At 39.9% G+C, this 25,058-nt stretch overlaps 1 protein-coding gene across 1 annotated transcript; it reads left to right on the top strand.

The window, feature by feature from the left end:
• Window positions 1-1,880: 1,880 nt before the first annotated feature.
• Window positions 1,881-22,731, top strand: ADIPOR2 (adiponectin receptor 2). Its single transcript, XM_009572528.1, has 7 exons — window positions 1,881-2,139; window positions 15,005-15,124; window positions 16,913-17,084; window positions 17,727-17,913; window positions 18,993-19,180; window positions 20,393-20,586; window positions 22,034-22,731. The coding sequence occupies exons 1-7, from the start codon at window positions 1,972-1,974 to the stop codon at window positions 22,163-22,165; spliced, it is 1,161 nt and encodes a 386-aa protein (XP_009570823.1). The 5' UTR covers window positions 1,881-1,971; the 3' UTR covers window positions 22,166-22,731.
• The last annotated feature ends 2,327 nt before the right edge of the window (window positions 22,732-25,058 follow it).

Raw genomic sequence — 25,058 nt, forward strand, 5'->3', positions numbered from 1 at the left:
AAATGGCAATGTGACGATGTCTTCATGTTTCTCACATAAAAATAGATTTGTGAATTGGCTGCTTGAAATACAACAAAACCAGTCAAGATTTCAGTTGTTCTGTGGCTTTCTAAATACTTGTTCTTAAAATCCCCTTGCTCAACTTCTTCATTGGGCTTCCTGTGTAATGCTGTTAAACCTTGGCTTAATTCTCATGGGGTGATAGTCCTGTGGCTCTTGTGTTTACCAAGTAAACAGCTGTGGCCTGTTACTTCTCAGATGGAGGTTACTGACCCTGTAGTGGAGTTGGCAGGAAGGTACCAACTTCTTTCCTTTGGTACCAACCAAAGAATACTAACTGCTCTGCTGTCAGATTGTAAACTTACCTTCTTGGGTGATTAAAGCAGTGTGCCATACTGAACTTGGACAACTGAGGTATCATTTAGTTCTGCACAGTCTGTAACCTGCTCATTAGCAGCTCTCTCCTCTGGGGATTGCCAGGCAGCTGAGGGGATATAGTATTACAAACCGCTGCAGTAAAATTAACTATAGCACATTTGTCAGAGCTGAGAATTGTCTTGCAGTGATCATATGTAAATGAGATTAGTCCCTGAAAGGAAGGAGTACATTATTTATTGGCTTTTTGGAGGTGACATTTTATTACAAGACTGCCAATATCAGTCCCCCATCTTATATTTTTAATTTGCCTTCCTACATTATGACAAAGTTCAGCATCTTTTATTGGGCACTAAAATTCCAATCTAATTATGCACCCTGGCAAGTTAAAACTTGTTAGATAGGTGTGACAACACATAACATTAAGATAACCCAAGTACTTAGATGCTACAGTAACAGAATGACACCAAGTGATTAGTACAAAACGAACAGATCTCATTCAAAGTGATTCTGAAGCTTCAGCTGAGCGCTAATTCGTTCTGATGGCTTCTGGCACTCATTTCAAAGTGCTCTGGCTGTTATGCCTCCCAAGGCAACCAGTGTCAAACAGGTATCTCTTGACTGGATATTGAAGTGACCACCACACAGTGATGTACAAGATAAATAGGTAACCAATAATACTCAGATGAACAGGTTGTCATTAGGTAATTTTCTGCAAATTTAATTAATCTTTAGCATCTTGAGTTAAGTTTACCCCAAATCCTTTTTGCAGTGTTATAAGTGTAAAATATAGTTCCTTTTCTGAGTAGAAAGCGTGGGTTATGGTTTTCTGGGGGAATTACCTGTTTCTGATTGCTGTGATGGAATGAATGGTGTTTAAATCTGTCTGGTCTAATTCCTTATACAACTAAAGGTACAGACCTACTGCTAGCAGTAATTGTGAACATGTTAATTTAAGCAAGGGAAACATAATCACTATGTGTACTACTGCCCTTCTTGCAGTCTGTCTGAAGTTAGTTGCTGGCTTGAGCTCTGCTTGCTTGCTAGCTACTACCCAAGCAGCTGTACCAGTGCTTAGTGTCCTAGTTTTAGTGAAACGTAGCCCAGATGATTTGAAATGAGCTTCATACCCACAAAAAGCTGATAATTATAGAGCGTCTGTGATAAATAGTTTATTTGTAAATAGTATTAACAGCCCAGAATTTGCAACTTTGTAAAAATAAAAATAATATTTTATAAAAACACCACTGTGCTTTTGTGAATTTACTGTTTTATGGAGCTCTCATTCTGTCATCTTTCAAAGTTGCGTTTAACTTGTGTTAGGATACGAAAGTATTAGTTGTCACAAGATGAGAATTCATTGTCCAGCAGTGTAGCAGTCTATATAGTTGATCCTGTGGGAGTTTGGGCACATATAAAAGCAGTTGTCACAGCTGTTTGGTAGCTTTTAAGCATGCTTTTCTTCCAACCAACTCTTACACTCTTCTTTTTAACTTGAGTTTAGTTATACAAACTGTTTGTTTTTCAGAGCCAGCGCATAATCAGCCAAACCGAACCAAGAGGAAGCAGAATATTTGAGAAGGCTCCCAGCATCTCATGAATGAACTAACGGAACTCGATAATGCTGGTTCTCCAGAGCCAGGTCTACGGCTCAGAAAAGGACACATGTCTGACACTGCAACAACACAGGCAGCCTTTGAAGAGGACAGCTCTGAGCAGAGGCTTCTTTTAGTGGAGCCACGTCTGTCTTCTGACCAGGAAAATGTAAGTTACATGATTATCTGTTAGGTTTGCTATGAAAAATGGGTTTTGACATAAGTGCTTTAGTGCTTGAAATAAGTTCCAGAAATGTGAACCGTGAGCCTACAACCTCTTTATGCCTGCTAAATAATTGTAATAAACCCAGGAAGATGCCAGAAATATTCAGTTGAATATATGGGAACTTGGGTGACAAGGTGGGGCATAAGTGCAAGTTTACCAGCTTTATATTTTTTATTCCCTCCTCAAAGAAATGGGACTCGTACTGGTTTGTCCTCTGCTGAGATGCTGCTTATATCAAAATATTCTTGTTCTGTAACTTCCAATTAGTTATAAGTGAAAGGAGAAGATACATATTGACTCTGGCTGAATGTAATCTAATTGCTGTCGTCTTAGAGATTAGGACAGAAAAATCTGTTTGCAGGCATTCTTGTTGGAAGAATGGCCATACTGAATTAGACCAAACATCCACAGTGCATAATATCCTATCTCAGACAGTAGCCAGTAGCAGACTCATAAGGAAGAGTACAAGGATGGGGAAGCACGTTGTGTTACTTCCCTAGGACACTCTCCCAGCCTTTAGTAATTGGTGGCTCACAGATTTCTTGAGCCAGTGGCAATGTTTTTGAATTTTTGGTGCATGAGCCTTTGTAAATTTTAGCAGCCACAACATCCTGCGGAAAGGCGTTCCACAGCTTAATTAGGTGTTGTATGCAGGTAATGTCTCCAAGCATTGGACAAAAGTACCTTCTGGTTAGAGAGTTTCAGAACTGTAATTAATGCTTCTCCCAGGATATATACAGATGGGTATCAGCACAGTTAAGAGGAAGAGGCATTCAGCTTAGGCTCACTATTAAATTTATCACGGCTTAATGAGTTTACTGTATCAGCTCAGTTACAGCAACTGTGTGGTTTTAGCCAGCAGCAAAAACATGCTGATGCTACTTAACGTAGCCTTCAATGCAGGAGAGTTGGGCTGTTGCTGTAATTGCATTGGCCACAGATTCTGGGTGTGTGCATGGACCACTATCATGGTTCAGCTGACATGAGAACCTGTATTAGGCTATCTTAACTTGATTAGTTTGAGCCCTTACTGAATTTAGTTTCAAGTGTCCTTGTAATGAGAAGTCAGAACAGGTATTCATGGCTAATAAGCCAAACCAATGCACTGTAAGCTGTACACTGCTAAAACTTCTATAGGACATTCTCAGTATCATCGTAACAGGAAATACCCATGGTCTTTTTCTTTGTGTTATGTGGAAGGTCATAAAGCGTGTGTATAACGTGCAAAGTGTTAGCCAATAGCTGAATGTGCTAAGGTTAGAAAAAAGAAAAGTTGAGTTGTACTAGCAGATATTTTGAACATACGTATGTTTATCTGACAATGTGTTTGGAATCATCTTTTTTGAAGGCTGTTTTCATTCTTGTCTCTGACTTTTCCTGGTTGAATAATGTGAGTTACCTGTTATCTGCAGATGGAATAGCCCAAAGTAAAAGCCCATAACTGATTATGGCCTATAATTCTTTCTGTACATTTGCTTAGATAAATAGAAATTATTTGGATAAGTCAAAGTGTTTAATTTTAGAATTTTGGAAATAAAATGGTTAAATACTCTCATTCTCTCTTCTGCTTTTTCAAGCATTCTTAGCATGTGTTAGTCCTTTTTTTGCGTGTGTGTGTGTGTGTGTTTTCTTTCATCCTTATGACGAAAGTATGTGTTTCTTTTGCTTTGGCTCACTACAAATATTTAGCTGTTTTGTATTTCATGTCTTCTCTCTTTCCCAGTCTCCTAAAATGCTGCCACAGAAATTTTTGTTTTTTCCATTTGGGCCTTGCTGTTCTGTCTTGAACTGCATCGCTTTCTCTGCCTTATATGGCCTCCTGCTTTTTTGACTTTTTTTCAGCCTAAACTTTTATTCCTGTCCTCTGTGATTCTTGTTTTTAATACTGTGATATCTCTACATTTTTTTTTCTTCTTAAAAGGTTGAATAATTAATGCTTCAGATGGAGCATCCCAAAACACTCTGCTGTCAAAAGTACCAATATTAGCTTGCCAAATGGCCTTTATTATGTGACATACTGCAGTGTTCTAAATAATCTGGAAAAAAACATTACACTATGTATCTTCCTCTGTCTCGTGTAAGTCTCAGCACAGCTGTTACGCAAATGCCAGCTAGGATTCACTTTTTTACTCTACTGTACAGTCTGGCGGTGTGCAACTGCTGCAGTAGAGATGACTTACAGATGACAAGCATGATTTTGCTCTGGTTTTGAAGAGGCTTTTGTTTAGATAACAATAATATAAGGTTATTGTTCTTCTGTAGATGGCAATAGTACTTGGACGCACAAGCTAAACATAGCCTTATAAAAGGACTCAAGTGTGCCTGCTACATTAGTATTCTAATGGCTAAATGCAACCATGTTGAAGCCAACAGTAACAATCAAGGAATTCCTATGTTGAAGAAGGAAGAAGAGCTATGTAGTGTCTTGATGGTAGATCAGCCATGGTCATTTAATGTGCTTTTAAATGCTTCTACTTATGACAAGCCATTCGTATTGACTTTCTTGAGTATCATAATATAGATGTTATTTTAATAGATACGATACTTCCCCAAAACTTACTGGGCCTAAGACTTGAGGTATTAGTGTAAAAATGTGTGTTTTTTTATCCTGTGATAATATTGCATTGTTTACTTTTCCTGTTGCCTCCTATTACCCTATTTATATCATTGCAGCTCCTTTATTTATATGAAATCTGCCCCAAACTCTCCTATACAAGATTCCTTTCCCTCTGCCTACTTGTATATCCACTTTCTGCTCTGTTTGTAGGAGGAAGCAGTCTGAGCTCTTAAGAGGTAGTAGTTGCTTTTGATGAATTATTTTAATAGTCTTTTCTAAGGAGGTGTGTGGAAGCATACCATTGTATTGTTCAGAATTATTTTCCATCTCCCCACAGCTTGCATTGTATACTATTTCTAATTTTGATGGGCCAAAATATTGGTCCTCTTTAGAAGTAAAGCATCTTCATGGAAGAAAATGGAGGTCATATTAGGAAATCAAATTTAGCCCTAAAAGTTTTTTCCTGAGGCCTTTGTGCCTTGTTACTGGCACCAGTAACCTACCTGGGTGGTTGCATAGCTGTGAACTAAAAATTACATTAAAGATCCTACTTTCTGTAAATTGTGGCATTCACTGAATACATATAGCAAAGATTTACTAGCTGTATTGAGCATGCTTATCCAAAATAATAATAAAACAGCTGCATGCTTCTGCCAGTGCTGTTAATCTGCCAGTTTTATATTGATGCTTGTAAGAAGATATGGATCATATAAAATCAATATCCTTTTACACCTGAACCTCTTAGTCTGTATTTTATCCCATAACTCTGTGTTCTCTCCTAGAGTGCATATATGTTCATAGATTATCCCCTCTTCCAAGTATCTGTTCCAAAGAATAGATATACATCTTGCTATCTTGTTTGAACATGCAATTAGTGTAGTAGCAGATGAGTGGTGTACCTTCTGTGACTTTGAGAAATAGTGGCCATTTATCTGAATGTGAAGGATTTAGTGGTGAGAAAAGGATCAGGCAGGCTGCCTAAGTCTTCTCTTTCTTTCAGCAGTTTAAACTTTTTTTCCTTTCTCTAGTGTATATGCTGATAAGGCATTTTTCAGCAGGTGCTTCCTTCCTATAGCATGCTGAATTGTCTAGCCTTTGGGACATAATCTTTTCTCCTCTCCTAGTGTTTCTGTGTCTCAACTGCCTTTGTAATTCCAGCAGTGATAGTTCCTAAAGAAATCTCTCTTACTGTGGCTTTGTTAAGCTGAGACAATCAAATGCATGTGACTTCTTATAACCTGATGAATGGGCTCTTTATGCAGCCCTAAAAACCTGTGCATGACTCTTTCCTTTTATACTTTAACCTGTCAGTGACAGGAGGTAAACAAAAGAACCATTTTCTTTGCCTTTATTCCAATCATCAGGCTTTAGTGTTCCTGAATGATGATTCCTTTCATGTAGTTGAGCTGCATTGTGCACTTGTTCTGTGTGGCACCGAAATGTACCCATGAAGTGGAGACCTGTTGCTCTGAAGTGTTTGATAACCTACAGTAAGGGTTTGGGAGGAGGTATGCATAGCTCTCAAGTCATCTGAATGGACAGAAGAAATTTGGGCAAATACTCATCTGGATTGCTTCTCAGGGAGCATGGGTTTTGACTTCAAGTGGAAATTACTTGACCTCTGACAAATTTCACAATACCTGCATGTAGCTACAAGAGTTTTTCTAGAGCATAAATACCAAAGTGACTTGAAGAAGAGAGACAGAAGGATGTTACAGATTTTCAGGTACAAAAGAAGAGTTTTAGAATAATTGGAAGGTGAGCAAATGGCTCGAGGCTTTTAACTTGAATCATAGAACTTACTCAAAGCCTTTTCTGTTACAGAAGTGTGTACATATTATCTACAGAAATAGACTACAAAAATAGTTTTGCTATTGACAGAAGGGCGCATGTAAATTCATGGAATTGTCAACTTGTCTTTATGGTGCATGCTATCTGAGTGAAAAAGATTTAGGTGATGTCTTGAAGGCCGAAGGTAGACATTTGAGCCTTAAGAATAGTCTTTCTGGAGCTGATATTCATAAATTCTGATTGCCTTAAATTTTTTCCTCTGTAGATGTACTTGCAAGTTTCTTGCTCACTTTGAAACCATTTAGCTTTATTTTCAATCTAGCATTTTAGTATTGGTGCTTGGAGTTATCATTAAAAACTTGGCATCTGCTTCTGTATTTGCCTTCTTCCTGCATTGCATTACAGGTTTTGTTGATAGAGGTTGTCTTCTGAGTGTGTATGGGAGAGGCCTGGCATAACAGAATTTGAGGGCCCACCAAAATATGTTTGCTTTTGTTTTAAAGCAGATTTTGTTCAAACATTGTTGTTCTGTAGACTTATTTATCACCTCTTCCTTTCCTCCATTTTTGCAGCTCTTTAGAAAGAATGTTATTTCTTTGAAAGCATGCGAATTGGCATTTTACTTCAGATTGAAAGATCTTAACATCTGAATTTCTTTTTCACTTGCTGTACTAAGCACTGGAAGTAATGCATATTTTACTCAGACTGCTAGTCACTGAAGTAAGTGCTTGAATCTAGTATCTTTCCATATGACTCTTTTTTTGTATAGCAAGGCATTTTTGGATACACAGAGCAGAATATCTCCAAGTATTCCCACTTAAACAGTACAGAGATGTGATACATCTATAGAGATGGTTTCCAGGCTCCACAGGGTTGAGTTGGTTGGATACTGACGCGTCCTTTGCTGACAGTTGATGCGCCTGGTTTATTAACAGGTTTTTAGAGCTTGAATGTCTGCAGAAAAGACAAACTGGTGACCTAGTCAACCACGAGTGGACAGTATTCTGCCCAGAAGCCTGGTAACATATGGGAAGTGGCCATGTCTTTGTCTGCCCTGTCTCCCAGAAAACTCTCATGTGACTTAACATGAAAGTTGTAATGGGTTATGGCTTGTTGAGTTGCAGCTGGGTTCAACTCTTTCCTATTAATCTGGAGAGTCTTAGCTCTTTGAGAGGGGAAGTGTTGGTACTCCGCTGAGTTTGCTGCCTGCCAGCTGGTTTTGTAACCATTGCTTGCTGTGCTGTGTGTTGAAACTAGGAGAGGGAGGGAGTGGTTTTGTTTATAATTCACTGGCACAACTGTTTCCCTGGACAAGGGTTAGATTCCACAGTTCTGGAGATCGTATCGGCCTGATTGGGGCAGCAATGGGGGACGTGGCGGCCTTTCACAGTGATATAAGAGAACATAGTATTGTACTGGTGGGTTAACTTGCATCTTCCTCCAACTGTTTTAGATTGCTTGCTCTGCTCTTGTGTTAAGTTCAGCAGTATACTTTCAGTCTCTTTGTTTATTTTTTTAACAGAGCATTTTTTTCAATAAGCCCAGCAGGCTTGTTTTCTTCTTCTCCTGTCAGGATTAACAATGGCAGAGGAGCAGAAAATGGCATATGAGAATCTTCTGTAGTAGAAGCAATTTCTACAGGCTTTTGCCCAGAAATGTACTGATGAGCACATGTGGGCATTGAGGTCTTTGGTCCTTGTCAAGTACTGGGCATTGACAGAAAATCAGTAGTTACTACTGCAGAGATTCAACAAACCCTTTTCGTGTGAAGATATTTAACGAGGGAGCTAGTTCTAATATGGGTATATTAGCAAGGCTGCTGAAGCCAAAATGTGACTTTGTCCTAGGACTATTTGCTAAACGAGAATTGAATGTTAGTGCTTGTTTTTAATGAGTGCTAGCAAGCAGTCACCCATGACCAGTTGTTTAAAAGTGTTTCCAAGTGCTATATTAAATGGAGTGTAGCTTTTATAAGAAGGTGACCTACAAAGGAAAAATACTGAACTCCAGGAACCTTCAAGTACTTAACATTTTGACCAATAGGCTGAAAGGGTCTTTGGCACAGTGCTAATGAAAGACTTTTTTTTGGTCCCATGACAGCAAAAACAGCTTCGCACACCCTGCTTAGAGGGTGAATGTAGTTAGCCTTTGGAAACTGTGGTGTGTCTATGTTTACAAGCCTGTCAGATTAAGAGAGAATGTAAACTCTAAATGACAAAGCTGTTATTTTAAAATAACTTGGTATGTGCAGAAGTTAGGGGAAGTCAGGGAAAGTTTTAAGGTGCTGTGCTTTTCCAGTTAATTATTACAATCCAAAGAACATAAGCTGATGAAATTCTAAAAAATGTGCAACAGGCTTTTAGGAGAAATGGCGTGGCACAGCACCACCTATGGCTGCTTTCCTCTTACGAAAGACCAGTTGATAAAAGGTCAGTTGACAGAATGGGCACAGAGGAGTTGCTGAAAAAAGCAATCTGGCTAGCTGAAAAAGATATTATGGGGCTGCGATTAGAAAAATAGCATTTTTATATTATAGCCTTGAACGTATCTTGACCATTATGCTGAATGCTCTCGAGTTACTGAATCTGGCATGCTGCCCCAAGAAACATTAAATGACTTGAATGTCATGTTAAACACTATTAATCATTCATCTGATGAGATCAAGATAAACAAGAGCGAGAAGTTCATGTCTAGACTTTGTGACTTCAGTTTAATATGGGGGATAACAGTGGTATTGTAAATGCAGCAACATATGTTTTCTAACTTGCTTTTTAAGAAGAGTTGTATATAAGTACTGAGTCATATAATATCCCATGACTCAGTCAAGACATTTGCTTTTTCTGAACTATCTTGCCTGTGTTACAATGATGTGTTCGTACAAAGGCAGAGTTCTGTCAGGACACAGATCAAGAAGAGAGTGGGGGAGCATCTATCAGCAGCTGGAGGAAGCAACAAGAATTGTCATGCTTTGGAAATTCCTGTGATGGTAGCTTTAGGGCACCGGTGACATCTTGATGGTGAATTGGCATCACAAACAGTTGAGCTTTGAGACACGGGACTTCATTAACTCCAGAGCTTAATACTACGTAGGTATGTGCATGGTCAATTAGGCCCTCGAGTAACTGAGTGATGACTCTGTCCTCAAAGGAACCCTAACACAGAAGAGTTCTGCCCTTTCTGGGACTTAGAAGACTTGTATTGCAGTTACTAGTATTACTGCTTAATGCGTGCACTTCTGGTTCTGCATCAAATACCATACATGCAACCAATGAAAACTGTCAAATTTCTGAAAATGCAGTCCTGAAAGCTGCTGGAATTTTTGAGAATACAGCAGCCTATTGAAGTGATTGTTAGTTTAAGTTTCCTTAATCCATGCCTAGCTAGGTTCTTAGGCTCCTTTATAACTGGTAAACACTACAAAAAGGGGGACTGGAGATCATTTGGCATCCAACTGATATGTGTCAAAAAGAAACTTGGCCTTGAATATGATCCACAGAAAGTATTCCGTAGTGGATCTCAGTAAAATCGGAGCTGATGCTCCCTTTGTTTCTGTTGCACTAGCTTGAGCTCCTTACATCCCTTGGTTATCTGAACCAACTTTATTACCTAATAGGAAGCTCACCTAGCAAAAATGTGAGTAATTTCTGCCAGATTAGTATTGGATGAGCTAATCAACCCAAGGATCAGAAGGGTGCCAGAAGCAGTGTAAAGAAAGATGGGGGTGAGGGAGAAGAGGACCACTTTTGACACAGTAAGCTTCTTAGGTGGCTTCATTCAAATCAGATGTTTCAGTTTGCACACTCTAATGAACACAGATTGATGACGTTTTCTAGCAAAATTGCAGTCTGAAGTGATGAATCAGAGCTTGCTTGTCACCTGTGTAAGTAGTAGTCATGTGCAAACTCTCAGACTTTCTAGAAATCTTTAAACTGACATCAAGAAACTACAGACCTCAAGAAACTACACTTTTACCACTTGAAGTCCAGAGAACACAACTTTCTCAAAAGTGGGAGAAGGGTTTCTGGAATCTTTTTCTACCATTATGATTTGACTTTTGACAGGCTTTTCCATAGTAAAGGCATTAATAAACAGTATGTCTGTTACAGATTTGGGAGCAATAGTATAAAACCTGTTAATCTGTGTGAGAAGGATAAGCTGTTGTAGCAGATGAGGGAAGTATATTGCATTTACTAGAGCAGGGTCTGTAACAGGGTCTTTGGCTATGTGATCTGACTTTTTTGGACTGTATTCAGCAAAAAAATTCTTGTACTAAATGTAAACTTTTTTTTTAAACTTTTGTGCCATTGCTATAAAAGAGGGAGATTTTAATGTTAAAATAAACTTATTTAATGATGGGCACTTGCAAATGGCCTCTTGGGTTTCTTGTTCTTGTTTGCTCTGGTGCTCTAAGTCTTGGTTTTGGCATTAAACCTTTTCTATCCCTACCAAAGCACACTCAAAGTCTTGTTTAGAACAATGATTTCTACCTCTTTCTTTTACCTTCTTGTCTTTCACTGTTATCACAAAAGAATCTAGAAAACTTCCCAAAATAAAGTGAATATGGATAAACCAGTAAAACTATTTTCTTCTGGCCATTGTCACTTGTCCTTCAGGTTTAGTTTATTCTCTGGTACCGTTATTCAGCTCGGGATGCATTTATACTTCTGTTGTATAATTTCCATCTCATTAGGTATCTGTACTATGTTTGTTGGTAGCTTTAACACTCTATGAATTTGCAAAGGGTGTAGGCTTAAAATTTGAAGGATTGTTTGGCACTTCCATAGAATTAAGTGACCAGACACTCTAGAGTGTAAGTATATAGAAGCCATGATTCCTGATTTTTATGAAAGACTGATTCTACTCATTGCTGCGTATGTGCAGCAGAAGAATGACAGCTGATGATTGCAACAAGTTTGCTTGTTACAAGTGAATGAGGATTTTTATTTCCAGATACTCTAAAATGCTCTAAAGACTTCACAGAATTATTTAGGCAAAATTTGAGACTGCTTTTAGAAGAAATTGAGTAAATTAGATGACATAAAAGAACATTTGAAACATTAGCTGAGTGAAAATCCTTTTGGCCAATGATCTGGAAAGTACAAAGGCAAAAATTATTCTGGAAGCACTTGGCTCAGGATATACCATACCGCATTAAAAGTGGAAATATTAGAGTTTTGTTCTGGGCTCTCATTTCTTGCATGATGTTAGGCAAGTGGGATTATTTACCCAATGTGTTCCCCATTTTAAAATATAATTCTGTGGGCAGAACTTGGAAATAGTTGAAAACAGGTCCTAAAGCGTATGCTTGCGTATGTTATGTTCTAGAAGTATTCTTGAATTTCTGATAACGATCAGCCAAAGAAGAAAGAATATGGGAATCCTAAGATACGAAGGAACTTGTCACAGTGGAAATTTTACAACAATACGCCTTCTGAACAGAAAAGTGGTATTTTTTCCCTTCAGTCATTGTCTCAAGAATTGAAGGTCAATAGACTCCTTCAGATTTCCAAATGAAAACTGGCATTGGTGTTGCACTCCAACTATAGATTTCCAGCTTCCAAGAAGCGCAGTTTACTGTTCTTTCTAATGGGACGTTACAGGAAGGAGTCGAGAGAGGACGGACATGCCCGAACGGATCTCATTTTGCCTCCTTAGTGAGAAAAGGACTAAAAAGCTGAGCTTTAGTTTTTTTCCTTGAATGCTAATTTTGCAGTTTAATGGCAGGAAGGAGATAGTAAAATCAATTCCATTTTCTGGCAGTAATCTGGACTGTATATATGATATGAATTCTTTTTATCACTAAAAGAAGCTCAGTAATGATTTGTTTGTAGGCACGTTGCCAAAATGCAAAGATTTTGGACTAGTTCATAAATAGCTGTGCTCTTCAAGCTTTACAGTCTGTTCAAATTTAAACCTTCCCAGCATTCTAGAAGTGGGGAGTGCGTGGAGAGGGGGAAATGAACATTTTTTGGCTTTGAGTCACTGGGCAGACTGCAATGAATACAGGCTTTGATTCTGTAAGGGACCTTTTTTCCTTCAGTCCACTCAGTTTTGTAAATTGAGGATTACGAACTTGTTCACCCCATTCCAGCTGGTCATTGTGTGGTGCTGGGGGAGGGATTCTAGGGTAGCTAAAGGGCATACCCGTGCTTCTTGTATTGAGTGCATTGGAACTTAAGAACCAGCCTTGCTTTTCTGTAGGGCATGTTCTTGGAAGCTGAAGATTTATTTGATTTGCAAGATTGTGCAGACAATCATGAACATCTTATCCAGACCCCCATGGCAGGGGGTTGGACTAGATGATCTTTAAAGGTCCCTTTCAACCCAAACCATTCTATGTTTCTATGACCTTGAGTTAATTATTTATAATACTGTGAAAACTGAGAATCCGTTAGTAGAAAAAGCCATTAAAATTGACAGTGTGGGAAATAATGTCAGTGAATGTTGTTGAGTCAGAATGAAACCAAATTTGTTTTTTTATTAATATGCTTTCTGGCCCAACAGGACATGTGCCTATTTTAGAAGGATATTAAACCTATTTACATCTTGGTGTTGCCTGATGCCTTTCTCAACAGAATTAATGGGATAATCTAGGCTGTGAGAGGGTATTTAATACTGTCTTATACTGCTGTAGGATCTGCCTAGAGCTGATCAATATTTGTATCAATCATCTGCTTTAAAATATGAAATCATTGCCCAGACTTGCTCAGAGGGGGTGTTGACTGGAATGATAAGTGAGGGCGAGTAAACAGTACAAAGGACATGGATTATGTACAAAGATTCATTTAGTCAATCATGTTGTCCTAGTGTGGACAAATGCAAGGTCATACACAAAATGCGAAGGATGTACACTATGTATTACATAGCAGAGATCTGCATTCTGGATAAGCAAAATTGGGTCAAGAACCCAATTGTGGTGGGTGGTGGTGGGACCTCTTCAAAAGATGAAGCTTCAGTGGCTACTGCAAGCCTCGAGTACAAAAGCAAGTATTAGCATGTCATTTTTCTCTCTCAAAAACCAAAAATATTGAAGAATCTAGATAGCTCACTGTAGGCTGGAAGAAGTCTCCTTTTATTTATTAAAAAATGAAAGTTTTAAGCAGCTTGTTCAGTTAACTTGTTGATTGAAATAGTAAGGCATTACTCTGAGACAGCTGTAATGTGGGACAGATCTGATCTGACACAGCCAGATCTGATCTCTGACTCAAAGTTCAGGACATTAACCTGAACATTACTGATAATAATTCCTCCATAAAGTATGTGAGGTTATATACTAGATTCTCAGTCAGTTTGGATGTCATTATTGATAAGTAATCTCGATTTTAAAGTTGTTAACCTTGATATGGGTATAGGAGGGAGAAAAAGTGTTGTGGCTTGTAATATGGAGGAGGCCAGTCTCCGTACAGATTGTGGGGCTTTCTTGGCTTGGTCACAAGGTGCATGGCAGCTTTCTGCATCAAGCCTGAAGGGTACAAAAGGCTCATTCTCTCTTTTTAGCTTTCTCAAGCTTGTTTACCTTGGAAGCGTTGAATGGAGTCTCTGATGGGCCATGAACATTGTAGTAACAAATAGGAATGTAGAACTTTTGTGGCCCCCCTGCTTTTTTCCTAAATGGAAAGCTAGAGTGTATCATAACGTGTAGATGATGTGATAAGTCAACACAGGGTAGTAAACTACCAAACCTCTCTCCTATAAAGTTATTAGTGATGTGTACCAGCTGAATATCCGGGCTCAGTGGTTTTTTTTTGTTTTTGTTTTCGTAATTCTCTTGGTACACATTGGGGATATGATATTTCTCTTTGTTTGAATTTTGCTAAAAACTGAGATGTCTGTTACTGCTTTTCTTTGATAACTTGCCTTTGTCTAGCTGGCGAAAGTTTCATACTAGTTTCTGAAATACCTTGAAAGTCAAACAAATGAGTAAATGTCCATTACTGAATTATGAGCTGAACAGAAGTGTCAGTTAAGCAGAATAGATCTTCAGATTTGAACTAAAAATTGAGGTGAGGCATTTATAATGAGGTAAATGGATTTGTCTCCTTGGCTTGCCTTTTATTATCTTAAAATGCCAGATATGTTATAGAGGCATTAAGGCAGGCATAGTGACATTGAAACATAAAATAGGAAGTAATCCTTCCCTAGAGGTGGGTAGGCTGCAAGCCTCAGACTCCATATCTGGGCTTTAATGAAGCGTAACTTACAGAAGAACGCTGCTTTCTTCCAAACCTGGTGAAAACATGTGCAAAATGGATTAGACCTGTGAGTTGTTCTCAGATACCTAAGAATGTAATAATGTTTTGCTGGTTCTTTTGAATTTCTTCCTCAGTGCCGTACAAGGAAAGAAGACTTCTTTATTTGCCAAGACCTCAAATCATAGTTTTGTATGGAAAACAACATCACTTTTCTCTGTTCATCTTTGTACAAAGTATTTTCTCTATTTTTTTTTTTTCCCCTCCACAGTGTTCTGAGGATTATAAACACAACGATGAAGCATCTCAAGAAGACGAAGGGTTTATGGGCATGTCACCTCTTCTACAAGCCCACCATGCTATGGAGAGAATGGAAGAATTTGTGTGTAAGGTAAGGGCATGTGGAAACTGCTGAAGTAGCTTCCTTTTTTAGGAAGCTCCAGTGGGCAGCAAGCTATACCTGCAGCAACTGCACTACTAATGTGAGGGAGAGCAGGTACACACCATCCCTGAACGGGGATCTCTTGTTATAATTAGTAGCACTACAGCTTCTCAGGATCCGTCATAAATGAATAAATCATAAAGCATGGAACAGTAGAGATTACAAATGGGACTCTAAAGCTCATCATGCAACTGAGGAGTCTCTCTTGAGAAACACCTGTGAGTGCAAAGCAGAATAAAAGCTTTCTGGTTCAAGGCCCTTTCATTTACAAGGTCATTTTTTTCCAGGTTTCTTCAGACTTGCAAATATTTTGCTTTTCCAGCACCATCTGCATCCATTGTAGAATAAGCTTTGTCCCTTACTTGAAAAGAAAACAAGGCTGTAGTAAAACTATATCTAAGTAAATCCTGACCTTAGCTCGATTTTTGCTACTTCTTAGAGCCGTGAGGCTGTATCAATCTCTGGCTCTCCTTTCTTGGTGAAGGGAGTGCTGCCCCTTTATACACTTATTCATGCTGGTTTTATTAACTGTTCTTTGATGTTTTTACAGAGGGACCCTAGTTACTGGGTCGTCTTTTGTGTGTGGGTTGTTTTGTTTGGTGTTTTACTGTGCATCTTTTCCCCTTTTTAGATGTTCTGTAGGGTGGATTGTGTAAAATGAATTCTGTCCTGCTGTTCCTGCCTCAATTCAAATTTTTGATTCATGAAGTAAACCAGTTATTTTCTTGTTTAATGTATTTAAGAACCCAGTCTTGGTTATTCTGATTAGTTTTGTTTTGCTTCCATGAAGGGGTGTGCAGAATTGATTTAAAAACTCTAGGCTCTTGTTGCTGAAACTGAAATAAGAATGTAGCTTTTTAAACTTAGTGTTTCAGGATTCTTCAGGCTCGCTCCTGTATTACTAGCCAGACGACAAATCCAAGGAACACTGCAGAAACAACCCCGGTACATTAAGCAATTCCCTGATACCCCTCTGCTGAAGCCAAACTGAAGACTACATGTATCTTATGTTATTGAAGCAGTGCTAAGAACACCTGTGCACACTTTTTTCATTTGGAACCAGCTGCAAGAATAGATGTGTGCACATATGCTCTCTCTCCCTTTAAAGAAGAAATCTGATGGAATTGAGTCATGGATCTGTTGCCTTAACTGATCTGTCACTGTTTGTTTTGGGAGTGTGGGAGCATTTTTTTTCCAACCTGGATAAGGGATTGGAGACTTCTCACTGGACTCTTGCCACTTCATGCTTTCTGACCCATATTAGTGCTGATGGGTAGCTTTTTTGCTAGACCGCCCCAAATGCTAGCAGATATATGGTCAGATTGGCTTGTGGTTGGAAGAATAGGCTTTTACTTATTTATTTCTTGGAGAGAACTAGGTGTAGACTTCTTCAATTAAATGGAGAGGATGATCTGTAAAAATAATGAAACATGGAAATGAATTAAATGCTTTCCCTTCATTAGCAGTAAAAAAAGCCCAATTGCTTTCCTGTTCAGTGAAATGCTGAAGTATTTCTTTTTCTGGTGGTGCAACTCAACTTCATAATGATACTGTTTTGAATAGGGAACAGTCACTTAAGCATTATATTGCAAGTGTAAAGCCTTTTCCCCAGAGATATCCCATCAACCCTTTTCATAGATTAACTCTAACACTTTTACTAATACGGGTTTTCTGACTTTTGCCGTACATCAGTGGAACTCAATTCCCTGCATTTAACTAAAATTTTCTAACTTCTAGGTATGGGAGGGCCGATGGAGGGTCATTCCCCATGATGTTCTGCCTGACTGGCTAAAGGACAACGACTACCTGTTGCATGGACACAGACCACCCATGCCTTCCTTCCGGGCTTGTTTCAAGAGTATCTTCAGAATACATACAGAGACTGGTAACATCTGGACACATCTTCTAGGTATTTTCAGCTTGCTCTAATTGGCTTGATTGCTCTCTTTCTTTGAGAGCAAGATAGAAAGGGGTGTGGAGTGGTCAGCATTATCATTCTATTAGTAACCTGTTAAATTAACAGGTTGGTATCCCTCTCCTAATTTTATCCCATCAGAGTTGGATGGGACTTCCTTAATTATGGCATTCAGTACAAATGAATGAATTAAATTTCCTGATCGTTAATAAATTACCAGTAGATATTCTTTTTGTTAATTGAGATCGCATTTCTTGCCACAGGAACACACTTAAGTTGCAGCTTGTATGAGTGGTTTTCAACTTGCAAGGAGTCTTGAAGGGAGAGGGTTTCTTTGCCCTTCTCTTTTTACATTTTGCAACAGATTTTTTTATTGTTCTAGAATGTCCAACTAGTTGTCAGGCATCTTGCAAAACAAGTAGAAATACAGAGTCCATGCAAGTCTATTGCATCAGTCAGACAGAAATGCAGCTGGAATGCATAACAGAAGTAGGGCAGTACTTTAGTCTGCGTGTGTGCTGCTGGTTGTCATGCAGGTGCTATGTTTAGTGCTCCTGTACACTAAAGTCATGCTTTTAGAAAGAAAAGTTTTACGTATGCATGCAGTTGACACCTTTCTGCCTTACTGTTTTTCAGGATGCGTGTTCTTTCTTTGTCTGGGAATCTTCTACATGTTCCGGCCAAACATGTCCTTCGTAGCACCTGTGCAGGAGAAAGTGGTTGTTGGATTGTTCTTCTTGGGAGCCATACTCTGCCTCTCCTTCTCATGGCTCTTCCACACAGTTTATTGCCACTCAGAAGGTGTTTCCCGGCTCTTCTCCAAGTAAGTGCCTAGAGGACAGGGTAGGCCAAATAGGAAACAGGTGGGAAAACAGGGTTGGGATTTATGCCTGGAGCCCCAGTGTAGTTGTTGTTCATTGCAATGACTGCATGTACTTTGGAACAGAGTTGAGCAGAGATTCAATGCAGCTTCTTCTAATTATTGTTTGTTTCAGCATGAGTTTTTGTGCTGCCATTTAAGTCTTAAAACTCCTTCATTTTCTGCTGTTTGGCAGGCTTGTGCATGCATCTTGCTGCTGTAAGTAATATACCTAGAGCTTAGTTGCAGGACTTGGAATTTTTAATGCAACTGTCACTTCTTGTCATTTCAACTATTCTGAGTAACTTTGAATCTTAAACTTATGTAAGAGAGCTCCATAATGTGCATCAAGATGTCTTGTCTTTTGGTTTTACTACGTGTTCTTTTTTGGCTGGCTGCTAAATATCTCATATTTCCTAAGATTACTCAACCTAGGATTGTGTAATCTGCAAGACCACCTCTAAAGTAACCCAGCAATTAAAATCCCCTACTGAAAAATTAACTCTGTCATTTGTAGGAGCGTTTTGTCAGGGTGTGGTAAAAAGCAATGGCTGTAGGAATTCCTCTTCTTTACTGGTGTATAGAAAAAAACAATGTGGTTGAAAAATTGTGGCATTATTCCCCAGTGGTCACTTAAGCTGATGCCTAACTAACTTATGCTTGTCAGATACTAGAGTGTCTGTGTTGGCTGTGCTCTCACAACATACTGTGTGCCCTTTTTTGTGTTCAGAGGACCCTTGTGCTGCTTTTTTCCTCATCTGAAGCTTAAATCTGAGTTTCCTTCAGAAAGCTTTGGTCTAAAGGCTGCTGTATGTATTACTGATGACTGTCCAAAAATGACCTTACTAGCTGCCTATCAAGGTAATCCATTACTGTAGAAGGGCATTGGTGGAAGAATTGCCATCAGGAATAAGTTGCAATAGTGAGAATAACTTCATTTTGCAGTGAGAAGTAGACAGTTGGTCTACTAAAGAAGAGAGTGTTGGTATGAGGACTTCCAAAGGTTCGCATTTCTTATCAAACTGATTTTTGTTTCCTTCTAGGCTGGATTATTCTGGCATTGCACTTCTCATAATGGGCAGCTTTGTACCATGGCTGTACTACTCCTTCTATTGCAACCCTCAGCCTTGCTTCATCTACTTGATTGTGATTTGTGTCCTGGGCATCGCAGCCATAATTGTCTCACAATGGGACATGTTTGCAACCCCTGAATACCGGGGTGTAAGGGCAGGTAAGACCTCAAGTTAATTGTTTTGCTTCTTGACTGCCTTTCCTCCTTCCTACTTGCCACTTGGCAAAACCGTCTTGGGAAGACTTAAAAGAGATTAATTTTATAGAGAGCTAATATTCTCGGATTGGGAGCTTGATGGGTTTTCTTTCAGTATTGATTATAGCCAACTGGATGCACAGATAAGGGCTGGTGCAGGTCCTGGAAGTGCATTCCTGAAATGGACAGTAACACATGCAGTAGGAAAGGTAGTGCAAAGATTTCTAACTGTATCTAGCAACTTTGGTCTCACAAAAAAATGACTGACTGCTTGGTGTGTGTATGTGTATATTCCTTCTATTGTTTGTCTTGTCTTTGTAATACTAGGCTCAGACACTAGCAAATCATTGAATGATTTAATTAGTCTGAATGATTTGCCTAGATAAAATACATATTTAAGACAAAGAGCCTAGTTTTTCTTTTCACATGATCATGGTTTCACATTCTGAGGTAGGAACAAAGAGAAAGCTTTAGGGGGCAGCTATGGAATCTGAACACAGCTGAGATGAATAGTAATATTTCTTGTTACTTAGCCTGCATATGCTGTCTACAGTAAATCTAAATTTCCTGGACAAGCTATGGGAGTACCTTCAGAGAGTTCAGCCTTCCAAACTTAAAATCTGTGGATGGGATGTGATTATTCCCCCTACGCACACTTTTTTTACAAGATTTCTGTACTTGCTGCTAAAATCTAAATGCATAAACCATGTTCTCATATATGGGAGATCAGATGAGCCTCAGATGCTACTGTTCCGTTTCCTAGGACTACTTGTACAGTATATGATAAATAATCTCTTTGTCATCTCTCCTTGTTGTCTTGCCCTTGAGGCATTATGGTAAAGTGAGACATAGTTCATGTAGTCTCAGTGCCCTCTACAGTCCAAGATGTGTAACTGGTTTAAGGTACATTAAAGCTGGCAGACGCAATCATTAAATGAAATATTTCAGTATCTGCTGGGACGTATAACTAGCTTCTGGTGTATGAAAGAGGTCTGTGCATTCTTTAACTTCCTCTCCAATAAAGCTCTTCTGGGGACCTCCAGCTTCAAGAGTTGTCACCTTTCTGCTGCTTTAGCAAATACTGAGTTTTCCCTCCATAGCTTTTGTATTTTTGTTGTCTCCCTTTACCGCCATTGTGTTCAAATCTGACTCTCCCACATTTTCTTTACCTCCCAGGAGTATTTCTAGGTCTGGGTCTTAGTGGGGTTATTCCCACCCTGCACTTTGTCATCTCTGAGGGGCTCCTGAAAGCAGCCACAATGGGGCAGATAGGCTGGCTGGCACTCATGGCATGCCTGTACATCACTGGTGCTGCACTATATGCTGCCCGCATCCCGGAGAGATTCTTCCCTGGCAAGTGTGACATCTGGGTGAGTCTACAGAATGACTGGATGAGGAGACCAACGTGAAAGCTGGTTCCCCTTGAGGCTGGAGGATGTTGTGTCAATGTTTTCTTATTGCAAGTATCAAACTGCTGCACCAGAAGGGTAGGGTCTTAAGGGGCCAAACACCTGTGGGCTCTCTGAGCCCGGCTTACCTGGTGCCTCTCTCGCTGAGTTATCACAAGCTGGGTGGTCTGGGGTAACTGCTAATTCACCCCAGCACATCTACTAGATAGCTTTAATAGATGGGTAAGCAACTTTGCAAACCTTTTTGTGTGTGTGTTGAGGATCCTGCAAACACACATCTTACCTTACTTCTGTGCAGAATAGTGCGTGGTTATTTCTCTGATGTTCAGTGTGTTCTCCGGGATCTTCACCATGTCTGGCTCCTCATCTTGTGCAGCCAGTGAAAACACTGGATAGAGATAGTAGACTTTGGAGGGATCTCTGGCCCAGAAGAAGGGAAAGTGGGGTGAGCAAGTGCGTGGGTGGGGGGAAACTTGGGATAAGGGAAAGGATCATGAAGACTGTAGAGGGCAAATATGTGGGGAAGATGTAAAGAAGGAAATTGGGTGGAGCCAGAGTAGAGCTGAGAGGGAGGTGGACCTTTGGAAAGCCACTGTACTTCTACTAGGATAGTTTAAGGCCCCTAAAGAAGATTAGAAGTGAGAATGAGGCCTGGGTTGTTTGAGTTGTTTGCTGCAATAATGAGCTAGGCTCCAAAAGCACTGGTGTACCACCAACTCTTTTCCCAGCTTCCCGTGGAGCCTGCAAATACACATTTATAGAAATTTTTCAAGAGCATTATCCGTTTTGGTATGGCTTCCCTTAAACAAGGACATGCTTTGTCATGTAGCGCCCTCATGGTTTTCATTCATTTAGCATCCTGGGCATTCATTCAGAACATCTGGTTGTTTCTAGGTTTTAATATAATACCATTTTTTTTCTGTTCTGTTTCTCTGTGGCAGAGAAATAAAATAACAAGGTTCTGAAAATCCACCTGGTAAAACTTATGCCTGTGACCAGAGCAGAGTTTGTACCTATCAGCTGTGTGAGATAGCCCTTTTTATTAATAAACCGCCAGTGTGTGTTGTGGAGGAACTAATTTTAAGTGTCCTGCTTAAGCCTTTTGCCCAAAGCTCTGAAATTATCCTTGTCCCTTCACAAAGAGGCACTATAGCATATTTGTTGATTGACTAGCTGGTTAAGATGATTGAAGGAAAGGGTTTGGTGTGTGTGTGGAATTTGATTATTTTGCTAACGATAGGAGAGGGTTGTGCTTTTAATACATAACTTGGAGAACTTTGCAGCTTGTGGTTTGAGGTGCTGCTACGTGTTACTGTGTACTTCAGCTGAATGTGTGGCTTTTTTGGAGACAGGGTAGCACTAGAACCGAAAGTACGCCGGCTGAACAGAAGTGTTTTCTTTTCCGCAGTTCCACTCCCATCAGCTGTTTCACGTCTTTGTAGTGGCTGGCGCTTTTGTGCACTTCCATGGGGTTTCGAACCTCCAGGAGTTCCGTTTCACAGTTGGAGGAGGCTGCACAGAGGAAGATGGGATGCAGTAAAACTAGCCTTCAGCCCAAGATAGTAACCAAAACAGTACCGCAAGCGCGGTTGAAGCATACAGGCTAGCAAAATGAATACCTAAGAAGAATCCAAGTTTCAGCTGATGGGGCATGGAGCTTCATGGGGATTCTGACTAACCAAGATAAATTCTATACCTCAAGCAATGGAATGAATCAATTTGAAGACCAGGAAATTCTGAAACCCTAATTTATTCTTGGGATCTACAGATTGAGCTACAGAGGACCCTTCCAAATCGGCTTCTGTTCAATGCCATATTTATTTGTAGAAGTGGGGAGGGATAGCTTAGCAGTTTCCTTTTTTTTTAAAAAGAAAAAAAAATCAAAGTTAAATTTATATCCTCTTGGAGGGTTTGGGAGTTGATTTTAGATGCTCTTTTGGGAGAAAAACAAATTGTAAATAAGATTTCTAACTTTCTGTTTAAATAAAATTTATATAAATGTTTTAAACAATGGGTGGGGGGAAAAGGGTTTTTGTAAAGAATGCAACATGCAAGTACCACACACTGTTTCAATTTTGCACAAAATAAATGATTGCAGGAGGACCAGGTAAAATTCCCCGGAGTGAAGCATGTTGGCCCTGCAGATTTTCCTGGTGGCCAGCATGCCCTGGGCAACGTGGGGTCCTGGCCAGCACTTGGAGTAGGTTCAGTACGTGTACACAAGGGTTGTGAAGGCTGGATTAATCACGTTGTCATCCAGGTCACAGTGTTAGCAAGCTTATTTACTCGAATAACTCGAAAGATACACCTGCGCCCTGCGTAAGCATGTGGGACAGCTGCCTTCCAAGCTTGCGTGGCCTGTATAGTTTTGGATAGTGGATCTTACAGTAAGTTGTTTTGGTTCTCATCGTATGAATTGGAGCATGATGGGATAACTGCACATGAAATGGCAAATACTCCGACTCCATCAGTGCCTGTCTATACCCAAAGGCCCCCGTTGAGTAGATGGTTGCCATTTGCGGGCCTGCCCTGTTTTGTCTGAAAAAATGATGGTAATGCACTTGTCAAAAGATAGTTGAGCATGTGAGGGGAAACAGAGGTGGGGTTAAGATGGGCTGGAAAGAGGAAGCTGTGCGCTCCAGGACTTGGAGTTAACAGTTACTGCAGACCTCAAGCACATTACCTTCTCATGTGTCAGGCTCCATATGCCAAGGGAGTTTGCAGGTTTTTCTTTTTAAGAGGAAAAATCCACAATCAGCCCAATGCAGTTCCATTTTTGGTTTTTTTTTTTTTTTTTTCCTCCTTTCCTTAGGTCTGCTTCCCATCTGTGTTTTAGCAATGGGACTGCTGGTATTTCTTAAGCCTGAAACTAAGAGTTCAGTTGGATTGCTGTGGAGCAGACGCACCTCCTATATAAGGGGAGCTATATACCCTTCTCTTGTGTAATTGATGTAGCTTGATCTTTGGAGCCCAGTCAGAAGCTAGACTGAAGGAGAATCTTTGGAGTCTTAAGATGAAACTTGAACATTTTGTTTGTTATGGCATAGGTATTGCTTGGAGTTGGAAATTCAGAGCAATTACCTCTCTCACAGATGAGTTAAACAGCTCATAAAATGCTGTATTTCATAGGGAAGAAGGGTAAAGGGTGTTTTTTTGTGTTGTGTTTGGTGGTGGTTTTTTTTAAGACTCCTGCAAGTTTGAATTTTCATCCTTCAAGAGAAAAATGTGGATTGCAAAGATCTTCCCATACCCTGGATATCACGGAGTGTGTTTTGGGGAGTTACTTTGCCTAATAGAGTCAAGTAGAAGCAGAATGTCTTCTGAAAGTTGACTGGATATTAAGGCTTCACCCCTCAAATGGAGTCTTTGTAAAGCCTCTGAGAGCAAGGTCAGCTGCAGAAAGAGGTGCTGCAGCAGAGTCTGCGAGCTTGGAGGGACGTGTTCTCAGTAGGATAAATACACTGGATGCCTGTAGGACCGGAAGTAGTTTATCACAGGTCTGTGTGGTACTAAAATGAAGTAAAGAGCAGTATTAACTTGGATGTTAACCGCTAATAGCACTGGCATCCCTGACAAAGATGTAGAGTTGCCTGGCAGGAAGTATACTGGTGTCTGAGAAAAGCGTGGTGCATATCAGAATCAGAGTTGTCTGTAAGGCACTTCGGGATACCTCTGTAACAGTACCAGCAGAAGTGGCAGTCTCCATCCTGGATCATCCCACGTTCACTCCTTGAAGGGTGATTGTAACCTGGTCCTACACAGCACAGAACTATTACAAAAACACAGTACTCCACCTGCTATTCTTAACCCAGTCAGTCTCTCCGTTCGAGAAGTTTGTGTGTTCCAATAAAAACAACCTAGCTGTGCACTTTTCTGTAGCTCTTGCTGAGAACTCTTCCCAGGTTGGCACCTGAATGCCTTACTCTCAGCAGTCAGAGGCTTGCTTGCTCTGTGTGCAGGTTATTGCCATAGAATAGTTAGGACCTACAGCTTCTTTCCTCCCCCATTAAATAGTGGCCTTGTTCAGTATATTTCTTTTTAAAAATTGCTTACTGTTGAAAGCAATGAAGCACATTCTGGGGTTTTGATGGTTGGGGACTCTGGTGATGGTTCCATATAAGATGGGATCTTATTACTTGCTGTATTCTTAACTTCTGCTAATAAAAGAACCAAATGGAATATTGTCTAGTTTGGGTCTTTCCGTGCTGTGTGTGAAGTTTGAAAGAGTCACTCTCCCTTTCTTCCTTCCCAATGCTTACAGGCAACACTTCATAAGTAAAAGACTTCTGCTGGTGCAGAAACCAAACTGATGCCTAAAGGCTTGTTTATGTACAGTTGAACCGATGCTTGCTGTATGCCTCCTCGAGCAAAAGCCAGTGGGTGGGAGTTCGTGCGACTGAAACATTAGTTCTACCATGTGGCATCCTCTTCAT

Source organism: Fulmarus glacialis, unplaced genomic scaffold, assembly GCF_000690835.1.
Source record: "Fulmarus glacialis isolate BGI_N327 unplaced genomic scaffold, ASM69083v1 scaffold17752, whole genome shotgun sequence".
Classification (NCBI taxonomy): Eukaryota; Metazoa; Chordata; class Aves; order Procellariiformes; family Procellariidae; genus Fulmarus; species Fulmarus glacialis.

Bases quoted from the DNA above. Each gene is read 5' to 3' on its own strand.
- ADIPOR2 (XM_009572528.1), top strand. From the start codon at position 1,972: ATGAATGAACTAACGGAACTCGATAATGCTGGTTCTCCAGAGCCAGGT. The intron at 2,140-15,004 runs GTAAGTTACATG...TCCCCTCCACAG, and splicing joins TGTCTTCTGACCAGGAAAAT to TGTTCTGAGGATTATAAACA. The intron at 15,125-16,912 runs GTAAGGGCATGT...TCTAACTTCTAG, and splicing joins TGGAAGAATTTGTGTGTAAG to GTATGGGAGGGCCGATGGAG.